General features: G+C 37.7%; 1 protein-coding gene across 16 annotated transcripts in view; it reads left to right on the top strand.

Annotated features, from left to right (window-relative positions):
• The window catches only part of LOC127414338 (potassium voltage-gated channel subfamily KQT member 5-like), a 208,564-nt gene extending 189,854 nt beyond the window's left edge, over positions 1-18,710 (top strand). For 5 of the 16 annotated variants that reach the window (XM_051652270.1, XM_051652266.1, XM_051652271.1 and 2 more), the window contains 7 exons: positions 3,330-3,550; positions 7,389-7,497; positions 10,832-10,963; positions 11,753-11,863; positions 13,077-13,202; positions 14,408-14,537; positions 15,509-16,806. In XM_051652270.1, the coding sequence (XP_051508230.1) occupies positions 3,330-3,550; positions 7,389-7,497; positions 10,832-10,963; positions 11,753-11,863; positions 13,077-13,202; positions 14,408-14,537; positions 15,509-16,573 (1,894 nt within the window). In that variant the 3' untranslated portion in view covers positions 16,574-16,806. Of the gene's footprint in view, positions 1-3,329; positions 3,551-7,388; positions 7,498-10,831; positions 10,964-11,752; positions 13,212-14,407; positions 14,538-15,508; positions 16,807-17,581 lie in introns of those variants that run through there. The other 11 variants (XM_051652281.1, XM_051652282.1, XM_051652276.1 and 8 more) reach the window with 8 other exon arrangements.
• Positions 18,711-22,300: the final 3,590 nt, after the last annotated feature.

Raw genomic sequence — 22,300 nt, 5'->3', positions numbered from 1 at the left:
GTTATAAGAATAAACATTACAAAAGTTTGTTAGATTTGTTTAATTTAGATTTGTTTAGATATTTTTACTAGAAAACAAGACAAAAATAGTCAGTAAGAAAATTATTTCTTCACCTCACTGTCACTAACTTATCTGCCATCTGTCTTCCACATTTCCTTAGTAAGGGGCATAGTAATAGGCAGAGGCTCTTCAGGAGGTATTCCACACGGAAATATAGGTACCCAGCATCCCCCACTGCTCCAGCAATATGACCAATGTGAATGCTGACTAACCTCATGCATGGATGATGGTGGTCACCTCAGAAAAGCCCTGTCCCCTTCACAGGCCACTCAGAGAATCTAATTTGAATTTCTGCTCCATTCTCCTTTCCCTGTTGTCTGAAGAATTTAACTGGCACTGATTGATCCCCTTGCCACCATCTATCTAACACCCTCCTATTCAGTGTGTATGACCCCACAGGAATTATTGCACATTATCAATTTTTACAGATAGGATACAACATCTGATTTGCAATATAATCTATGAAATATGCATGAGATTTTACCTAGCAAACAATAAAAGTAAAACATCTACCAAGAAGGTTTAATACCTGGATAAAGTGACTCAATGTCAATTGCTGGGTTGGCACAGGATCCCCTGGAATTATGCGTTTTGCTCATAAGCACTCCGTTCTGGATCCAAGTGTTGTTGTTTTTTTTTTTCAAGCAAATCACCTGAGCTAAGTCATGTGTTAAATTACTTTTGAGCCACAGAAAACTGATGTCATGACATGCCACCACAAGTATGCACACAGTCCCAAGCCCTTCAGTATTTATGGCATCTACCAGCAGGTGCTAGCTGAGCCATACTAACTAGCCAAACCTGCACCCCTTGGATTATTCACCAGATCTCCTGTCAGCTAACTTTGAACATCCAATATTTTAATACCTGGAATAATGATTTGATCTAGAAGCTCTGTAGGTTCCGTTCAGTTCAGTTTCTGTATACTGTACTGTATATGTTTGACTTTGCATCCCACCTAATAAAAAGCATTAGTTGCATGTCGCATGTGCATGACATCTGGTTGTATATGCCTCTAAGTCACCTATATAGCAGTATGTCTTTTACCTCAGTCAAACCCCACTCTTCTTGTACACTTCATCTCTTTCACACACATATGCACACAAACTACCAAGCATGAGCTCACAGCACAGTGAACTATAGTATGAAGACGTCTAGCATGAATAAGCACCTCTGATTATGGAATTGTCGTCTTGGAAGGAGCATTTTCCAGGATCATAATTGTTTTGCTCATAAATAGTATGTTCTGTATATGACAAGCCTCTCTTGGCCTCTGCATCAGGCCTGCAAAGGCGGTTCATGGAGATGTTGTCAGGCTGCTCCACGTATACAGGTGCATCTCAATAAATTAGAATGTCGTGGAAAAGTTCATTTATTTCAGTAATTCAACTCAAATTGTGAAACTCGTGTATTAAATAAATTCAATGCACACAGACTGAAGTAGTTTAAGTCTTTGGTTCTTTTAATTGTGATGATTTTGGCTCACATTTAACAAAAACCCACCAATTCTCAAAAAATTAGAATACATCATAAGACCAATAAAAAAAACATTTTTAGTGAATTGTTGGCCTTCTGGAAAGTATGTTCATTTACTGTATATGTACTCAATACTTGGTAGGGGCTCCTTTTGCTTTAATTACTGCCTCAATTCGGCGTGGCATGGAGGTGATCAGTTTGTGGCACTGCTGAGGTGGTATGGAAGCCCAGGTTTCTTTGACAGTGGCCTTCAGCTCATCTGCATTTTTTGGTCTCTTGTTTCTCATTTTCCTCTTGACAATACCCCATAGATTCTCTATGGGGTTCAGGTCTGGTGAGTTTGCTGGCCAGTCAAGCACACCAATACCATGGTCATTTAACCAACTTTTGGTGCTTTTGGCAGTGTGGGCAGGTGCCAAATCCTGCTGGAAAATGAAATCAGCATCTTTAAAAAGCTGGTCAGCAGAAGGAAGCATGAAGTGCTCCAAAATTTCTTGGTAAACGGGTGCAGTGACTTTGGTTTTCAAAAAACACAATGGACCAACACCAGCAGATGACATTGCACCTCAAATCATCACAGACTGTGGAAACTTAACACTGGACTTCAAGCAACTTGGGCTATGAGCTTCTCCACCCTTCCTCCAGACTCTAGGACCTTGGTTTCCAAATGAAATACAAAACTTGCTCTCATCTGAAAAGAGGACTTTGGACCACTGGGCAACAGTCCAGTTCTTCTTCTCCTTAGCCCAGGTAAGACGCCCCTGACGTTATCTGTGGTTCAGGAGTGGCTTAACAAGAGGAATACGACAACTGTAGCCAAATTCCTTGACATGTCTGTGTGTGGTGGCTCTTGATGCCTTGACCCCAGCCTCAGTCCATTCCTTGTGAAGTTCACCCAAATTCTTGAATCGATTTTGCTTGACAATCCTCATAAAGCTGCGGTTCTCTTGGTTGGTTGTGCATCTTTTTCTTCCACACTTTTTCCTTCCACTCAACTTTCTGTTAACATGCTTGGATACAGCACTCTGTGAACAGCCAGCTTCTTTGGCAATGAATGTTTGTGGCTTACCCTCCTTGTGAAGGGTGTCAATGATTGTCTTCTGGACAACTGTCAGATCAGCAGTCTTCCCCATGATTGTGTAGCCTAGTGAACCAAACTGAGAGACCATTTTGAAGGCTCAGGAAACCTTTGCAGGTGTTTTGAGTTGATTAGCTGATTGGCATGTCACCATATTCTAATTTTTTGAGATAGTGAATTGGTGGGTTTTTGTTAAATGTGAGCCAAAATCATCACAATTAAAAGAACCAAAGACTTAAACTACTTCAGTCTGTGTGCATTGAATTTATTTAATACACGAGTTTCGCAATTTGAGTTGAATTACTGAAATAAATGAACTTTTCCATGACATTCTAATTTATTGAGATGCACCTGTAAGGTAGCAATAGAAATAGAGTTGTCAGAAGACTTGCTCCAAAATGTTGCTTGTTGAGTGGTGGCAAAACTTGGAATGGCAGATGCATGATAGTCTTTTGATGTAATTTTTGAAAAAGGTGCAGAATAGCTTTTGGAGCTTTGGCACAGAATATCCAAGTAAAAGGTGGTTACAAACCATTCCTTAAAAGCACAATAAAATAAGTGTTTTTTTATTGGAGGAATCTAGTAAATACTGAAGAAAGAGACACTTATTGGTCCAAAATAAGCCATCCTTACAGTTTTAATTCAGTCAGCTTTTAGTTAAATACCTTTTTCTCAAAATTCCAGGTTTAATTGTTATTATTTTCTTCTCCTGCAGCCAAAAGCTGAGTTTTCGGGAGCGTGTGCGCATGGCCAGTCCTCGTGGTCAGAGCATGAAGAGCAGGCAGATGTCAGTGAATGACCGGCGCTCTCCTGGCACAGAGGTGGGAGTGGAGGGAAGCAGCCCTGCCAAAGTCCAGAAGAGCTGGAGCTTTAATGATCGAACTCGCTTCCGCCCATCGCTCAGACTCAAGAGCCAATCGCGTACCACAACTGAAGGTGAAAGATTTTTCTAATTGGCCAAATCATAAATGGCTTGCAGACTTTAAGGTGTGGTTTCACTAGACTTTTCGCCCCATTCACCTCAATTTATATGCATGCAAACATGGGAGAGTGGAAATGCAAGCTCACATAAAGAAGTTTCATCTTTAGCGGCTTACCAAAGTTCAAAGTTTGGTGAACATTGACCTGCAAATTTGCTTAACAAAAAGACGTTTGACCAAAAGAGGGTCTAAACATTACAGATTGTCCATTTGGCTCATTATAAAGAAATCAAGTTCAACTTTAATTTTACAAATACACGTTGCAGCATTGCACTCAATTTTCTTAAGATTTATGCATTTCTATTTCATAACATTCCATCAAATTGAATTGAGTAATTTTTTATAAAATAAAATAAAACTAAATATTTTCATTTTTATTTCTTTAATTTTGTTAAAAATTACACAATTCAATTTTATGGTATTTTGTTATGAAATTGGCTAAATAGGCTAAAATATATATTTTTATTGTGTGTACGAAGCACATTTGCAAGCTTAAATTCCAGTGTGACTGCACCTTTACTGTAATTACAGAAGTATTTATAGTTTTCAATAACTAATATTATAGTTTTTTCTTTTTTCATTTACTCCACAATGAATAATTTTTTGAAAAGGATATAATTTGTTATTCTAAATCTTTAAAAAAAAAAAAAAAAAAAAAAAAAAAAATAATAATAATAATAATAATAATAATTGGTCATATGTGCTGTAGATACTTTTGGCATCATGTGACCCTTTCTATACAAAAGCAATATGGAGCAATAGTCTTTCTCTTTCCAACCCTTATCGTGAAGCCAGCTACATTAGGGTGGGCTGGGATAGTCATAGGTGGGCACTTGGGAAAGGGGGGATGGGGGGATTTAATATTTATTCTCAATATTAAAAAACTATATTGAAAATAAAGAAATAACAAACAGATAAACATTATATATAATTATAAGATTGGGCCCTGACAACCTTATTCTTGGTATACTAGAATAATATACCTACCTCCATTACTAATTAATTACAGCAATACACTTTCAGAGTAATTAACATTGCAGCCATGAAGCAATTTACAAAGACAAATCAGAGTCCCCACAATCATGTTTGGAGTGGAGAGAAATAATATCAAGGATGAATACAAATGGAGTCGAAGGTACTATAATATATTGATGGGGAGATCAATAACACATAAGATTAAGAACCTAAAATTTGAAAACAGATGGAAAATGCGGTAAGAAGTAATAATATAATATTAAAGGATGAATATTCTTTCTGTTTGACTTTTCTGATTAATAGGTAAAATAGAAATGTAATTAGCAATTTTACTGCCCGACAAAGGCAAAACGCAAAATGAAATTATGATTGAAATCAGGTCCCCTAGACTATGATCTGTCCTGTGACAGACAAGTTTGGCTCATATGCTGAGTTTCAGAGAAAACAGTGTAAAAAATACAGTAACTACAAAATCCACATCAAAACAATTCAAGCCATTTTTCTCAGTTTCATTGTTGGTGTAGTTACTGAGTTTGGCCTTTGTATAGGGAGTAAAGGGTATTGTTATTTTTACTTGTGAAACTACATAAAGTAATTTAGGTAAATACAGGAATTAGATAGACAGCATCTCTCTTATTAGCAACACCAAACTTCCAACAGGGGAAACAAAAGCTTGCATTCCTCAGTGTGTTTTTGGGGAGCTGAGGTGGAGGGAGATATTTATTGAGTGGGAGCTGGACAAGAGTGGTACATTAATAGCAACCTGGTCACAGCTAGAAGCACCACCAGACTTCTTTGTGGACACCAAAAACCTATGCATTGCATAAAAATATGTTTTATTACTGTTCTTGCTTGCGTGACTGTCTCTGACTCTTGTCCGCAGCAAAGTGAAACCGCTTCTTGAGTGTAGAAGTGATGAAAAATGAAATGAAAATGAAAAAAATAGTAAAATACTAAACATTTCTGGCACTATTTTATGATTGGTTGTGGTGTTCTAAAACACACCCTTAAAGTTTGAAACACACCCCACCCTCAAACTGCTTTTAACCAATGGACAAATTGTAAAACATAAATAATTTTATTTAATACTGTTTGCCTAATGTTTAATTGGGCAGGCAAGACTCAGGTTTGGGTGGGCTCAGCCCACCCCTGCCCATGCCTAGATCTGGCCCCGCTTATCGTAATTGTTAGTTTTTTTCCCAATTATCCCTGAAGGCAGGATTTACAAGCACCATAGGCTGCGGTGGGAGAACACGATCTCCCCAGAGGACCCTCTATTTGCTTTAACTAACCTTAGCTCATGCTCCCATCACCAGAATCCCCCTTAAGGACATAGAGAGAAAAGCAGAGAAATAATCATTGTTTATAGAAGATATTCAGCATTGATAGAATCACATTAGACATGAAGGATTGACAGCACCATGGTCCCATTGGAAAATAAAACACTGCATAGTTCAAAATGTTGGTTGTCTACGCAATGTATTTTTGGTTTAAATCGAAATAACACATCCGTACAGAATTCACCTTGCTACTAAGCAACATTTTTTATTATTAGAATTATTATTTGTGTAGGTCATAAATGTTACATTCTAACCAGCATTTTACATGTATGTGGAGCTTTTGGTCCAAATTGTCAAACAAGCCTGTTTGTTGTACCAAAATATTTATTGTGTTGTATTTTGTATTTATTGTATTGATTGTATTTCCAATTATGTACTTTTCCACAAAAATAGCCCTATCTAGAAGATTTCACAAAGGTACAAAGGAGCATATCAGTGGCAGCAGTGATCTGAAGGCTTCAGCCCTGTTTGAGGCTTATCAGCTCAAAATGATGTTTCTCATGTCCAGCTATGCTACCACACTGGCTTTATACCCTTCTCAATAACACACAGTATATAGATCCATCACAGATTATATGGCCTATAAAGTGCCATTTAATGGGAGAAAGTGCTTTGCTTCACATTTTGATTACATCTCTCTTCTTCTGCCATTTATCTGTGCCATGCCATTATTTCTGAGGCTAAAGGTCGCCAATCTGGTCACCCAACTGTTACAACATGTAGCTTAGATGGAACAATTCAATCAGTCCTAAAAGCATAATATACAGATATATTTGCACAGACCTTTTTCTTTCTGATTCACACTTATGCCCTTAAAGGGATAGTTCACCCCAAAAATGAAAAAAATATGTCATCGTTTACTCATCCTCATGTCGCTTCAAACCCATGTGACTTTCTTTTTTTCCATGGAAGACAAAGAAAGAATTGGTGGTATTGGGCAGAATGTTAGAATCAGCCACCATTCACTTTCATTTTATGGGAAAAAGATCCAATGAAAGTGAATGGTGACAGACATGTCCTTTTGTGTTCCAAGGAAGAAAGTTATACAGGTTTGGAACAACATAAGTGTGAGTAAATGATGACAGAAGTTTCATTTTTGTGTAAACTAATCTTTTTTTTAAATATACACTGACACTGACATTGACATCTGAAGAATTATCAGTTGTGCTGAAAAGAATCATGACCAAATATAAAAATATGAAGGTTTTGTTGCCTCCCAACTTAATTTAATGCTTCAATACAGAGGCACTTCCTTCCCGTGTGTATGGTGTAATGCTTGGTGTGGCCTGTGGTGAAGGTGAGGGGGTTCAAAGGAATGCTATGTTGATTCATAGCTATATTGATCTGCCTTTGGCTTTCTCTAGTCTTCAGCCTAGTTTTGCTTCTGCAGAGTCTTTTTTTCAGGATCAGAGAGGATCCACTGCACCAAATCTTTTTGCCTTATGTGATTCAAATTCTCTTCCTTTCTCGATCTTACAGCTGACACCAATCTTGGACCTGATGATGCTTCTGATGAGAAGGGTTGCCACTGTGATGTGACTGTGGAAGATCTGTCTGCTCCTCTAAAAGCAGTCATCAGGGCCATCAGGTGAGTCTGACTTCCAAGTAAACACCACACTGGAAGATCAAATCTTGGTTTTGTTTATATTCTAAAGCCAAAAGGCATTTAGTTGTATTTACACAGACTGTTTAATGCTGCCCAGAGCAGGCAAAAATGCATTTACTGTACACTGTAATTACAATTACATAAATAATGTTAAGAGATAAATTAATGTTATAGGCAGGTGCGTAAGACAAAAGATCTTATGAACACAAAAATAAAATAATAAAAGAAGGATAAAAAAAAAGATGGATACATACTATGCTACCTTAGAATTTGGCCAAAACAAGATATCTTAGAAGGTAACATAATTAAGATACCTAACTTTTGGAACAGCCTTCGCTTTGGAATTGCGCCTATGATGTCTTAAAGTGCTGCCTCTGGAGACAGCTCACTAGGATTTGGAACAGACCCAGTCTGTTGGCTTTGTCAAGCAAACATACAGATACGATAAAGTTGAACAGAGTTAAACTTTATGCAAATGAGCAGCGATGCAATACAGCGACAACCAGTAGGAACGCCTACTAGCATCGAACAGCATGGAAACCCCGCGTCCTCCAGCGATTTAATCGCTGTCAGTGTGAACAGGGCTTTTATCTGTGCCATAACTAGCCACAACTTCGAAAAGAAATGTTTTCGTCACTTAATTTCTATTTCTGTGACACTTCTGTGTCATGTCATGCAGCGTTTTTGCTTTTGGTGTGGACAAAAAAATCACTTGTTTTTACACTGTGGTTACAGGGGGCGAATGCACATACATTGCCCACCCTGCTCTGTTGGTTGAGACACATTATATCACACTATGGCTAGAGCATCATCACTGTCTCTCTCATGCTGGGACTGGCCACTGATTGTTTCTTCAGGTGACTTCTCCTTTCACTCACAATGCCCCTAACCAATAGGATGTCCCGGGGGCAGGGAGATGAGATTTTCCATATTCCTCTTTCCCAGGGTGTCAGATGGACCGGATCACAGCCAGTTCTGCTTACAAACCAGCTCATCTGACACGATGGGTACCTGAGTGACTTGAAAAAATGACAGAGGTCTGAATAAGTATGATGTTACAAAGACAGATCACTGAGATTTTTTCATCACTGTGTAAATATTTGCAGTTGAACCTTTGCTCTGAAGAACGTCACACATAAAATGGTTTAGGTTTCAGTGTGCTTGCCCTAATATCTGTGTTTACACAACTAATGTCTTCCACCACACATAGCTTCACTTGAACAAGAGCCTTACTGTTTTTAAAACAAAGGTTATTCTGATCAGAATGATAAGCAAAAAGTCCTTCACTTGCTTGCACCTTGTCAGATTCTGAACTTTGCTTCACAAAAAAATCTCTAACACTTGGTGTGGCACACTTAATTTTAGCAGCATCCACATGCTTTTTTGTATGAACATGCTGCGCAGTGTGGGAGCGGCCTCCATGGGCGATGGAAAAGCGAGCTCCACAAATCTCACACCTCACTTTACTAGGCTCTGTCTGTGACTCCTTTTTTAGACATTTAAACTCTTTTTGAAGATCCTCATTAAATGTACATGCACACTTCCTTGATGTTTTTCCAGCCGCAATTTCATCTGTTTGCTCTTTCAAACTGACTCTTCAGTCACTGACTGGCTGGACTGACTGGACGTCTATTGATAGGGGATTGTGACTGGATAGTTTAATCCAATCATGTACTTCAAATAACACTGTGTGATTTTATTGGTTTCACAAGCCGTATCCTTGGCTGCCTTTGATTAGAATACTCACGTGACTGAGAGCCGCAAAGGCGATAAAGAAATTTTAGGAGAGGGGAAATACGGGACAAAACCCGATTTTTTCAGAATAAGTCGGGACACTAGAAACATTGCTTAAATACAGGACTGTCCCAGGAAAAATGGGACGTCTGGCCACCATACTTCTGTGGTATAGCCTACTAATTGGGCAAAGGGACTTGGTACTGTATATGAGCAATATATAGTATACAGATGTTTTTTAATTGAACATTGTAACAGTTAAAGGATGGGCAAGGAGGAGGCATGAACCGACTGAACACGCGTGCGTCTCTCTCTCTCGAACGGGCATCTCCAGCTGCCCTTTATCTTGCTCTCCCGCTGATCAGCTGATTCAGCGCTGGCGGTGCTGCATCACGGCCCAGCCATGCCCTCCTCCTCATCACAAACATGCTGCTTCATTAATATCAAAGACCCTTTAAGGCAAGTCAGTTCACTTGGTCCATCTTGGAAACGTCCCTGGGCAGCTTTTTTTTTTTTCTTTTTCTTTTTTTTTTTCTGTAGGTAATAAGCATACAATTGCGGCTTTTACATTATCTACTTAAACAGGAAAAGATAAACACATTTCAAATCAGTAATAACATCTAACAACAATGGGATCACAATTTTAACTCAAATCACGCCCAAAACAATTTTTTTCAGGCTTGTTCAGTCAATGTTCAAGTGCGTTCTTAAAGGGATAGTTCATCCAAAAATAACAAAAGAAACAAAGGTTAATCTGATCCTATTTTTCTCTTTTTCTTTGGTGATAAACTGGGATTTTGGTATTTGTGACTTACTTCCGCCCTCTAGTGGTTGCACATGATAGTCTAAAAGTTGCAAATAGGTTTGCTGTCTAACCACCTTCAAATTTCTCCTGAAGATTAACCCCAGGCCCCTTTCGCCAATTAGCCTACTAATTGGGCAAAGGGGCTTGGTTCTATATGTAAGCAATATATAGTATACATGCGTTTTTGAAAGCAAAATTGGGAATCAGTTTTTGTTGTCATGTTCAAAGACTTTGTCACTAATCTTTCAGTTCATACAACATAATTTTGTTTAAATAGTGGCTCCTAACATTTACTTAGTTTACTAATTTAAACCATGACTTGTTCTACACATAAATAACTAATATTGGCAGTATATTCATGCTGTTTAGCCAGAGGGGAACTGGCCCCCAAAGTGAGCCTTGATTCTCCCAGGGTTGTTTTTGTCCATTAACCAACATTATGCAGTCGCCTTTGAATTGCTCCATTGGAGGTCTAAAAACAAATATTATTTACGTATTAAAGCACAGTCTACAATCACATTATCATATAGCGCAAAGATGACTACGACATTACAGCTTTATTTTCTGTTATAGCATATTTTCCTGTACAGCTACTTTGAAACTACGTCTGTTTGTGAAAAGCATTATACAAATAAAAATGACTTGACTTTATCAAGATTATATTATGACTGTCAAAATCATAGATATTGCACAGACAAGACCTCTTTTTCTCTATAGTGTTCTAATTGCTGATCAAAGATTAGATTAGTTAAATCTTTCTTGTTTCCCTATTGACAGGATTATGAAATTCCATGTGGCAAAGAAGAAATTTAAGGAGACATTACGACCGTACGATGTGAAGGATGTGATTGAGCAATACTCTGCTGGTCACCTAGATATGTTGTGTCGGATCAAGAGTCTCCAGACAAGGTGAGAGCTGAACATCCCTTGTTTTAGTTGCTTTATTTATAACTTTAATGCATTTATGCATAATGACCAATTGATATATCTATAAAAACAGATGTACTGTAAATATATACACTACTAGTCATAAGTTTGGACACACCTACCTTTTACACACCTATTTTTTTATTTATTTTTTTATTACTATTTTTGAAATTTTAGAATTAAATGTATCAAAGCTATGACATAACACATATAGAGGAATGGTATTTATGCTGTGACCATAAAGTTTAATCAAATCAAAACTATGTAATTCCTTTGCTTCTTCAAAGTATCCACCCTTACCTAGATTACTGCTCTGTACATTCTGGGCACTCTCTCAACCGACTTTATGACATATACACCTATACATGCTTTTAAAACAGTATTGAAGGAGTTCCCGTGTATGCTGGGCAACTTATCTTTTACAATTAGTTTAAATTGAAATTTTCAATTTGTTAAGAAATTCATACAAATGCATCAACTTTCAAAATTTACAAAACTAATTTCAACATTTAGTTTTGTAAATAATAATAATCCTTTAGTTCAAAAAACAACAACACATTTTTAAGATCATGAAACATAAATTCAGTCAAGTGTGTCTAAACCTTTGACAGGTGATTTAATAAATATGTAGATTATAGATTAATTTGTCCGAAATTCACAGGACACTATTTCTTGAGCTGCAAAGTACAGGAATGTTTCAACTACTATGATTTTCTTATGCACACTTTCCTCATCTACATGTTATCATCCTGTCTGCGCTCTCCCATTCAGGTTGGACACCATTGTGGGTCCACAGATCCTGAGCAGCAAAGCAAAGACCTTTTCCTCTCCCTCCCTGCACTTGTATTACAGCCAGGCCAAGAGGAAACACTCTGCCCCAGGGTCAGCTGACCCACAGTCCCCATTCTAAACTCCTTTTACTCTTAAACATACAGAAATGAGTCAATTGCTGAGGCTGTGTGTCTAGCTCCTCGGTGATCATTACCCTCTGGCAATGGAACTGATTTGAACAATAAAACAATTTTGGTTTTAAATCAACATTAAACTTTAAGGCTGGACACTTGGTAATTGATTTGTCACTGACACAGAGCCTCAAGCTGTTGGCTCTGTCCAACACATCCTAACCTCCATTTCTCCGCCATTCAATATGCTACAGTGTCTACCTGTTTAATAATGGTGGCCAGAGCAAAACCAGCATACAGTAATTGGGATGCAGTGCATGAATGCGCCTGTTTATAGGACTAACTTTTAGATTGATTCCTACCTAGTTTCCATAATATTTGGATTTCTTTTACACTGCACAAATAATTTTCTTAATCAGTATTTTTGTATATTTCATTTTTTAAGCATCTAATAACACTTTGTGAGATTTGCATTTAAAACAAGATTTGCAACAGGAATAAAAAATAATTCTTAAACATCCTTAATATCCTTAATTAAGATGCTTAGATATTTTACTGAAATAAATACATGATAATGATTAAGATTTTTTTTTTTTTCTGCAGTGTATTTTTTTGTGAAGTTTGTAAATCATTTTGTCCTGCATGGAATGGCCTCCTAATCCAAAAAAGTAGATTTAAAGGCTCAGCTTACCATTAGGTGTGTAATCCACTGTTGTCAGATAGATCTGATTGAACAATCATCTATAACTTACATTTAGTCTTGAGTATCTGAACCTCAGTGATTGACTTTCAAATGCAATCTTTAAAATGTTGACAAAATTCAAACTAGAATTATGTGTCGTCACTGAAGCCACATCCACTAATATGTTTTCGTTTGAAAATGCACTGATTTCGCTATGTTTACACCTCTCATCCACGATAGAATGGCATTTCCGTCCACCAAAAACTGAGCACTTCGAAAATGCTCTCCATTATTGCATACCTTAGAAAACAATGTTAGGAAACTGAAAACGGATTAGATTGGATGTGGCCTGAGATGCTGAGTTGCCTATGGTTTCACGTATCTTTGTGAATTGCATGTAGCTGAGGTCAGTAGTAGTCCTGTGCCATTATCTTTAACCATCTCTATCGTCCTTTTCTTTAAGGACACAACCTAAAAAATGTATTTGACCCCCATGTGTTTTCTTATCCAGACTCGCCACACCCGTGCGTCCACATCAGACACTCGGCACCAAAGCCAGGAACCTTTCCTCTCCCTCTCTACACTTGTATTACAGCCAAAGCAAGAAGAAGCACTCTGGGTCAGAGGCCTGTAGAAGGCAGGGAGACTGCTCTTGGGCCTACACTTACCTGAATCAGTTCATATTGTGCATGGGGTCCAATGATGAAGATGTATACAACTAGAACTATTCAATATTCATAGGTTTATTTGCCATATGTTATCAGAACTGGAACTTTTCCATTGGTTAAAAATGAAAACACAATTTACTCACCCTCATGTTGTTCCAAACCTGTGTGACTTAATTTCTTCTGTGAAAAACAAAAGGAGAAGTTGAATAACATGAGGGTGATTAAATGAAAACAGACTTACATTTTTGGGTAACTTAGAAAGCAGAAGACGAAATCTGTGGGGGTTAAGAGCCTCTCTCCTTTTGGTGCACTTTAAAACACCATATAATCTTCACCATTGGACTCCCAGCTGATTAGTACATTTGAGCAATGTTTGTCAATCAAGGTGATGATTAACTGTGTAGCATTCATTCTAATTGGTTCAGCCGATTTATATAGATTCATGTGATTGCTATATGTTTAACTAGAACTGCTCCTGCATGATGGATTTGGAGAGAAAAGGAAGCATATTACACTTTTTCTAAAATCTGACAAATATATAACCACTTACTTAAACATGCAATCCAACTAGACCTACAACATTTAACCCCATGGAAGTTTTATGACTTTTAGTTCATGTCTGTAAGCTTTAAGGCCATCAATATGTGACTGTAACTATTGAAGTTCACACAATTAGCTTTTAGAAATAAATTTAAAATTTAAAGACTGGAGAATGGATTTAATTTATTGGAGAATTATCTTGTTTGCAGAAGTTTTAGAATTTCACATTTTTGTCCAATAAAATAATCTCTAGAATGAGAATGCCCCCTCCCCCTAATATCACCTGCAACCAGCTATGTTGGTGGCATTTTAACCAGCTTGTATATGTATAGCTAGTACATTATATCAGTCAAGTCTTGCATAGAGCAAGTGACTTTTTGAATGTAAACAATACCTTTATTAATTCAAAATTGTATTGAAAACACCATTTACAAAAATGCATTGACAGATCTTTCCTGCTCTCTTTTTAACATTTAACAAAAATTAATGATGGTAATGAACTAACTTCATTTCTTATTCACTAACCTCAATCAGGTTTCATCCTGCTGCGATGTGCCATGCTAGAGCTAGAGGAGCAACAGTGTAAAGGTGTACATTCTCATGTGCGCTTAAAATCACTTCTTTTGTCTCATAGGGTGGATCAGATACTGGGAAAGGGCCAGATTTCTGTAGACAGGAAAGGTAGAGAGAAAATCCTCCTAGAAGGGGAATCCCTGGAGCATGACATGAGTATGCTCGGCCGTGTCTGTAAAGTAGAGAGACAAGTAAGTCAATTGGTCACATGAATGCAATGGTCTATGAAACATACTTAAACACATTAATTGAACATGCTGATTCAGTAATATCAAAGACCCTTTTAGGCAAGTCAGTTCACTTGGTCCATCTTGGAAACGTCCCTGGGCTGCAATTTGTATTTATTTATTTTTTTGTACAGTAGGTAATAAACATACAATTGCGGCTCTTACATTATCTACTTAAATGGGAAAAGATAAACACATTTCAAATTAGTAATAATATCCAACAACAATGGGATCACAATTTTAACTCAAATCGCACCCAAAAATACTTTTTTTCAGGCTTGTTCGGTCCGAGTGTGTTCTTAAAGGGATAGTTCACCCAAAAATGAAAATTCTCTCATTATTTACTCACCCTCATGATATCCCAGGTGTGTATGACTTTCTTTCTTCACCAGAACACATTTGAAGAAAAATATCTTAGCTCAGTAGGTCCTTAAAATGCAGATGATGATTTCTTTTTTTGTAGCTCCAAAAATCACAGACAGTCAGCATAAACATCATCAATACGACTCCAGTGGTTAAATTAATGTCTTATAAAGCAATACGATCACTTTTGATGCGAATCAAAACCATCCACTTAGGACCTACTGAGCTAGGATATTTTTCTGTTTTTCTTCAAATGTGTTCTGGTGAAGAAAGAAAGTCATACACACATGGGATATCATGAGGGTGAGTAAATAACGAGAGAAATTTCATTTTTGGGTGAACCATCCCTTTAAATAAACTCTAGAACTCTTTCAAAAAGCTGATTGGCTCTTTTGACTGAATGGCAAGACTTCCATTCCTACCGCCGCATATTGACTATTACAACCCATTCATTTGACATTTTCATGCTGTCTGTGATATTATACTATCTCAAAATCAGCTCTGGACTCAGATGAAGTTGTAGAGGAAATGTGAATTTGATTTATCTGATTTTTAATCTTTATATAATCTAGGTGCAGTCCATTGAGTCCAAGCTTGACTCATTGCTGGATATCTATCGTCAGGTTCTGCATAAGGGTCCCTCTTCAATGCTTGGTCTATCTGCCTTGCCTCTGTTCGAGTTGGATCAGACATCTGACTACCAAAGCTCCATCCATAGCAAGGATCTGTCCTCCTCCTCACAGCTTACTAGTGGAGTGTCTCGCTCTGGCAGCAGTAACCTTCACCATGGCCTGCATCTTGCCCTAGCCCCCAGTGAACTCAACCTGAGTACTGGTTTCCCACAGTCAACCTCCTCCTTCCCACCCTCCTCCCTACTCAACAATCAACCTTCCAGCCCAGACAGTTTCTACCCAGCTTCTCCTCCTCCCATCCTCACCCCCAACAACCTCTCTAGAAGTCACCAGCGGTTCACTGAGCTGACTAGACCTGTACCGACAGTCCATTCAACCACAACTCTTCAGCTCCCGCCTATGGTACTGCCGCCTCAGGGCCAGCCTACTGGCCTTATCCCAGAAACATTACAGGAGAGCAGGGCAGAGTGTCCAAGCACTTGCCTTTTGGGTACCCAAACTGAGGTCCAGTTAGACAGAGAGGCTGAGAGTATTGAAAGAACAGTACAGCTAAGGAATAAGCCAGAGCGCAGCCCCAAGGAGGAGGGGTCTTGGAGAAGACACCTAAGCCTTGATATTGACCCTTTGAGGCTGATATCTTCCACAACATCTGCTTTGCTGCAGGTTGAACCTGGGCTTGGGAAGTCTCTCTCTGCTCAGAACCTTATGCTACCAGCTGCTGCGGACTGCCATCCCAGCCTATCCACTCGGAATAGTGGTGGCAGAAACAATGAATCTAGTGACCGGGAGCCACTAGCCGACTGGTGCGATACAGAGCTGTTCATCAATGATAAAGAGCTGGACACCACGGAGGGTGACCACTACCTCCTAAATCACCAACAAAGCACAGGTACAACCTTCTCTTCTGAGCTGCTATGGACAGGAGCTAGAGGGCTATCTTCCAGGCAGGCTGGACCAAGAGATAGCTCGGAGTCCCATACCTTGCCTCACGTTTGCCTAGAATAACCACAGTGCACAGGGACCTTGCTGGGGTGAGTGGACACAATGTCCCCTATGTGTCTAATGCACTCTACATCTTTTCTAGTTCTAAAAAAAGACAAGTTCATAAGTGTATGTTCATACGTACATATCAGTGCATGGTTAATTTGTCAAAAAAAAAAAAAAAAAAAAGAGTAAGAGAATCAGTATCAGTAGGAAACTGATGGGAAGGAAGCATTGAAAGAATTAAAGGGAAAGTTCACACAAAAATGAAAACCCTGTTGTCATTTACTCACCCTTATGTTTTTCTAAACCCGTATGACTTTATTTCTTCCGTGGAACACAAAAGATGTTAGATACAATGCTAGTAACTATCATAACTTTCATAGCATCTTTTGTCCATACAATGAAAGTGAATGGTGGACGTTCTGTCTAAAGTCTCTTTTTGTGTTCCACTGAGAACAGAAAAGTCATATGGGTTTGGTACAACATGAGAGTGAGTAAATGGTGACAGAATTTTCATTTTTGAACCTTATATGGTACTGAATGAGCATTTCTTTCAGCCTTGCATGGGAACGGCATGTTTAAAATGCAACAGCAAATAGGATTGATTTTGCATATGCACCTATATTAATAAGCACTCGCTCAGCATTAGGATTCATTTTTTACTTCCTCCTGAATGTTTTGCCGTCCACTCATTTGCATGTGTTAAGAATTACAGGAGGAACCGCAAAAAAAAAACCCAGATGGTCTTGTCCAAACCACATTAAGCCGTGATACTATGCAAACCTCAACACGGTTTGCTATGGACTTCAGATAAAGGAACCCAGACCAAATACATCTTCACACTGTAGCCTACACAGAGATGTGTTTTCTTTATTTAATATACATTTTAATACCTCAAAGTTTTAGCATATGTAGAAAGCCGAATGCTATTGTGGAATGGTTTAGTGTATTGCCAATGTAAGGAGATGTGTGGTATTTGTGACAATTGGTTTGGTAAAGAGCGCTGATTTCAGTTTTTTCTAATTTCAGAGTCCACCTGTGGACATTTGGCTGCTAAAATGTAAAAAATGAGGAAGAAAACCTTTATCATGACAATAATTCAACAGTTGCAATATCATAATTAACCATTTTTATATGTATTTTAATTGCTTCGTAACCTGCATCCATTTAATGAGAAATGATTTGTCTGTCAAGTTGAAATTCACACAGATGTGTTTTGATTGGAATTGCAGGAATATTTAATTTCTGTTGTATTTTGTGAGAGCTTTTAAATTCTGTAGCAAGCAGGCATCTTATACCTGAACCTCAGCTTTGGAACTTTTGTTCTACATTTTTTATTCCATGCTTCTGAATGGTACAATAAGTGCTTTAACTAAAATATTTGTAAGTTTAACTGAGAATGTAACGTGTATATCATTATGTATGTAGAAAAATAACCATGATTAGCTGTGTTCATTTTTTTTCTTTCTGTTAAAAGCATCCGAGTTGTACATTGAGGATGTTTTTGGCACTGTGCAAATGGAAGCACAACTGTTCAGATGTGTAGAGGAAACCTGCAAATGTGATGTTGTTTTAACGTGAAAATGCTTTAAATATGATTTATAATCCAGTTGAGATACATACTTAGCTCATAATATGGACCCCTGAAAATTAAATTGAGAAAATGTCAACAGCTGTGGAACTAATTCATGCTTGAATTGCAGAGAAGGTTGGACAGAGACATTAGTCTTCTAAACACATTATAATTAGTATTATATTTGTTATTACTTTTCTGTAAGTTTTCTTTCATTTGCAATTCAATGTTTTACAGTGCCTTTTTGCATTTTATTAAACATTCATAAAACTTCATAACAGCACTCTTACCTTGAACTTTTATTAAAATCGTTGTGTTTGTTTCGATAATTGCACATTCTCTGTTTGGCTGTGAACTTTGAGCGTCTGTCTGTTAAAGCAGCATTTCTTTGTTTTACCAATAGATCAAATAATTTATTACACAGAAACTGGCCTTAACATACATGCTTGATAATGTTAGCGTTCTGTCATTCAGAATAATTTATTTCATCATTGTGCACATGACAGAGTTGATGCTCTGGGATTTAAAATGCAAATTTATAATAATCCTTATACTTAAATAAACAAAAGACTTGAAACTCTTGTTCTTGATGTAAACATATGTTTTGTCTTTTTTTGCTTTGCTTGTTCAAAGTATTAGTGGCAACTCACTCACCTTTGGAAGGCTATGTGGTGGTAAAAGCAAACAAGAGCTGCATGTTGCATTAGAGAAAAAGCACCAATAAAAGACTCCAAACGAACACTTAAGATAATATCTACAAGATTTTAAGCCTTGTATTAGTCTTAATTTCTAAAGAAGGCATCTGGTTTGCCACCCAGTGGACCACAGAGGTACTGCATCTTATCGTCTATTATTTTCGTGTGAATATAATAATTAAAATATATCATTTTATATTGTACATTTCACTGCACTTTACTAAGCCTATTTTCACTTTATTATCCTCTTACAAAATTTTACCACCATTTCCACCAAAATACCCTATACTTATTCAGAGTAGTGCCATTTTTAATAGGAATGAAACCGATGCTGTGAAGGATAGATAGACTCTTCAATGGCACACTGTATCAAACCATATAATGTTGGCTAGATGTGACAGGCACGCGCAGAGCTGTAGCTAGTGGGGTGAAAGGTGGTAATGATTCTAGGGGTCCACAGGTCCAAAGGGGCCCACAACAAATTCTAAACTGTATTTTTTAATAGGAAAGTGGCCCAGAGCAATATAGAGTCAGGGGGCCCAGAATACCTTGCTACGGCCCCGTGCACGCGCACCTACAAGCAGGGCCGTAGCTAGTGGGGTGAAAGGTGGTAACAATTCTAGGGGCCCAAAGATCCAAGGGGCCCCACAACAAATTCGAAACTGTATTTTTTTATAGGAAAGGGGCCCAGATGACCATGCTATGGCCCTGCCTACAAGTTGGGGGCAGAAAAAAATAAAATAAATAAATAAAGGAAGAGAAGGAGAAATGCAGCAAGACCACTGGTAAGAAATTAATGTACTAGAGGGCTAGATGGTGTTCGTTCATTGTCATGCATTAAAGGAATGTTCTGGGTTCAAAACAAGTTAAGCTCAATCGACAGCATTTGTGGCATAATGTTGATTACCACAAAAAATTATTTTCGACTCGTCCCTCCTTTTCTTTAAAAAAAGCAAAAAGAGAGGTTACAGTGAGGAACTTACAATGGAAGTGAATGGGAACAATGAAAGTGAATGTGGCCAATTTTTGGAGGGTTCAACCCTCTGGGGTCTGAGGGTGTTTTGGGCCCTGGAGAAGTTTTGACATGCCTTGACATTTGTGCTTGTTCAGTTACTTAAAAACAAATTAATGGCTAAAGTCTGACAACACTGTATTCAGCACAAACTGGGCTACAATAATATGTGAGCAACATGTATGTACATGTTTGTCTTTTTGAGAAAATAACGTTTATGCGTGGTCACTGTCACTGAAATAAGGCCATATAACATACTAAACATTTGTTCACAAGACTTTTGAGAACTGGATCTTGTAGCCTAGAGTTTTTGCTACAAAATGATGTGAAAAACATCCTGATCACTCATTCATTCAAAACAATATAGTCATTTAACTTTTGTAAGACATTTTTAGTGTTAGAAAGGCCATATGCGAGGAGGCGTGAATGATCATGAATATTGATGTGATTCACACCTGAGAAAAAGACCCCTCCCCTACCTTTTCTATTTGAATATATTGTAAAATGCTATTTATTCCTGTGATCAAAGCTGAATTTTCAGCTTCATTACTGCAGTCTTCAGTGTCACATGATCCTTCAGAAATCATTCTAATATGCTGATTTGCTGCTCAAGATACATTTATTATTATAATCAATGTTGAAAACAGTTGTGTAAAAAAATTTTTTCAGGATTCTTTGATGAAAGGAAAGTTGAAAAGAACAGCATTTATCTGAAATAGAAAGCTTTTGTAACATTATAAATGTCTTTACTGTCACTTATGATCAATATAATGCATCCTTGCTGAATAAAAGTATTAATTTCTTTCCAAAAAAACAAAAACAAAAAACAAAACAAAATTCTTACTGACCCCAAACTTTTGAACGGTAGTGTATAATGTTACAAAAGCTTTCTATTTCAGATAAATGCTGTTATTTTGAACTTTCTATTCATTAAAGAATCCTGAAAAAAAAATTTACACAACTGTTTTCAACATTGATAATAAATGTTTCTTGAGCAGCAAATCAGCATATTAGAATGATTTCTGAAGGATCATGTGACACTGAAGACTGGAGTAATGATGCTGAAAATTCAGCTTTATATCACAGGAATAAATTCATCCTGATGCTCCACATGCTCAAGTGGACGTTGATGGTGGTCAGTGGATAAACTGGAGGGACCGAGACTCATATGTAAAAGTATTTGACGGTGCAGCCAATAGAAGTAACAGTTACAGTCGCTCCAGGGCTGAACCTGGTCGAGGTCGCAGCAATGGAGATAGATCAGGTTCGGCAGCGCCAACAACACTGCATTTGGAAAACTCTCTGGTCGGGAAGATAATAAGTAAGATGTAAATCTCTATACATCATTTAGGCATGCAGCTGTTTTGTGCAGGTTGTCAGCCGTCTGTATGACCGTTTCTTTGTCCATCTGGCCAGGCTGAGGTGGGGCAAAAATTCGGGAGCTTGAAGAGAGCAGTGGAGCATCGATAAAGTCAAGTTAAATGCACTAGTACTACCATAAGAGTCAGCAATAGCATTTGCAAAGCTCAGAATAACCTGTTTTTGCACATATGCACACCAGAGGTCAAGTGTGACCCCAGGTCTTTGGGCTTGTTGAAAGGCAAGGAATATTTCAGCCAAACCAGAAAATTCTGTCATGATTTACTCCCCCTCATGTTGTTCCAAACCAGTTAAGACTGGATGATATGGCAACTTATGGACGATTCACGATTTGATTTTTTAAACTTTTAAGTGTACTCCAACATGATTCAAACTGAATGTTCTTTATTAGAATGCAAGGTAACCTGGTTACAGAAATCCAAGTTCTTTTCATTATAGGAAACAATGGTGTGCAAGAAAAATTTACAAACACACAAAACGCACCATGGGGGAAGTTGTCAACAGAGTGTAAATGTTAAATACATTAAAATCTAATAAACCCATATGTTCAGAAATAATAGAATAAGAAAACAGCAAAATAATTATTAACCAGTGTAGGTAATAATTTTATCTATACCAAGTCTATCTAGAAAGTTATCTATAAATCAATATCTATAAATGATCAAGTTTATCTTGAAAGTACTCATTGTATATCAAGCAATTTGTGTGTATATTCATAAACCCCTGCAGATAGAGACACGCCCTCTAGTGGTTCACGCTAAGCATTGCAGCAATATGAAATAATTTATCATAACAATTCAACTAGCAAAGTTTGTCAAAATGATTGCTTGCCAAATGTTGGGTACAGATGCAGTACACTTGAAATACGTCATAGAACAAAGCAATAATTTGCAATCTATCTGAATCATCATGGCAAAAAGAGTGGCGGATGTTTGATTTTCCCATATAAAGCCTCTCCATGATTTGAAATGAAGCGTCCCTAACTGTCACGTAACAACGCTCTTTTACGGGTAAAAAAAAAAAAGAAAGGAGACCGTTCATCAAGATGCGCACGCCGAGGCCAGTTATGGTCTTAAGTAGGGCTGAAA

This window comes from Myxocyprinus asiaticus, chromosome 23 (assembly GCF_019703515.2).
Source record: "Myxocyprinus asiaticus isolate MX2 ecotype Aquarium Trade chromosome 23, UBuf_Myxa_2, whole genome shotgun sequence".
In the NCBI taxonomy this organism is placed as follows: Eukaryota; Metazoa; Chordata; class Actinopteri; order Cypriniformes; family Catostomidae; genus Myxocyprinus; species Myxocyprinus asiaticus.
This window is presented reverse-complemented; position numbering and strand designations above follow the sequence as displayed.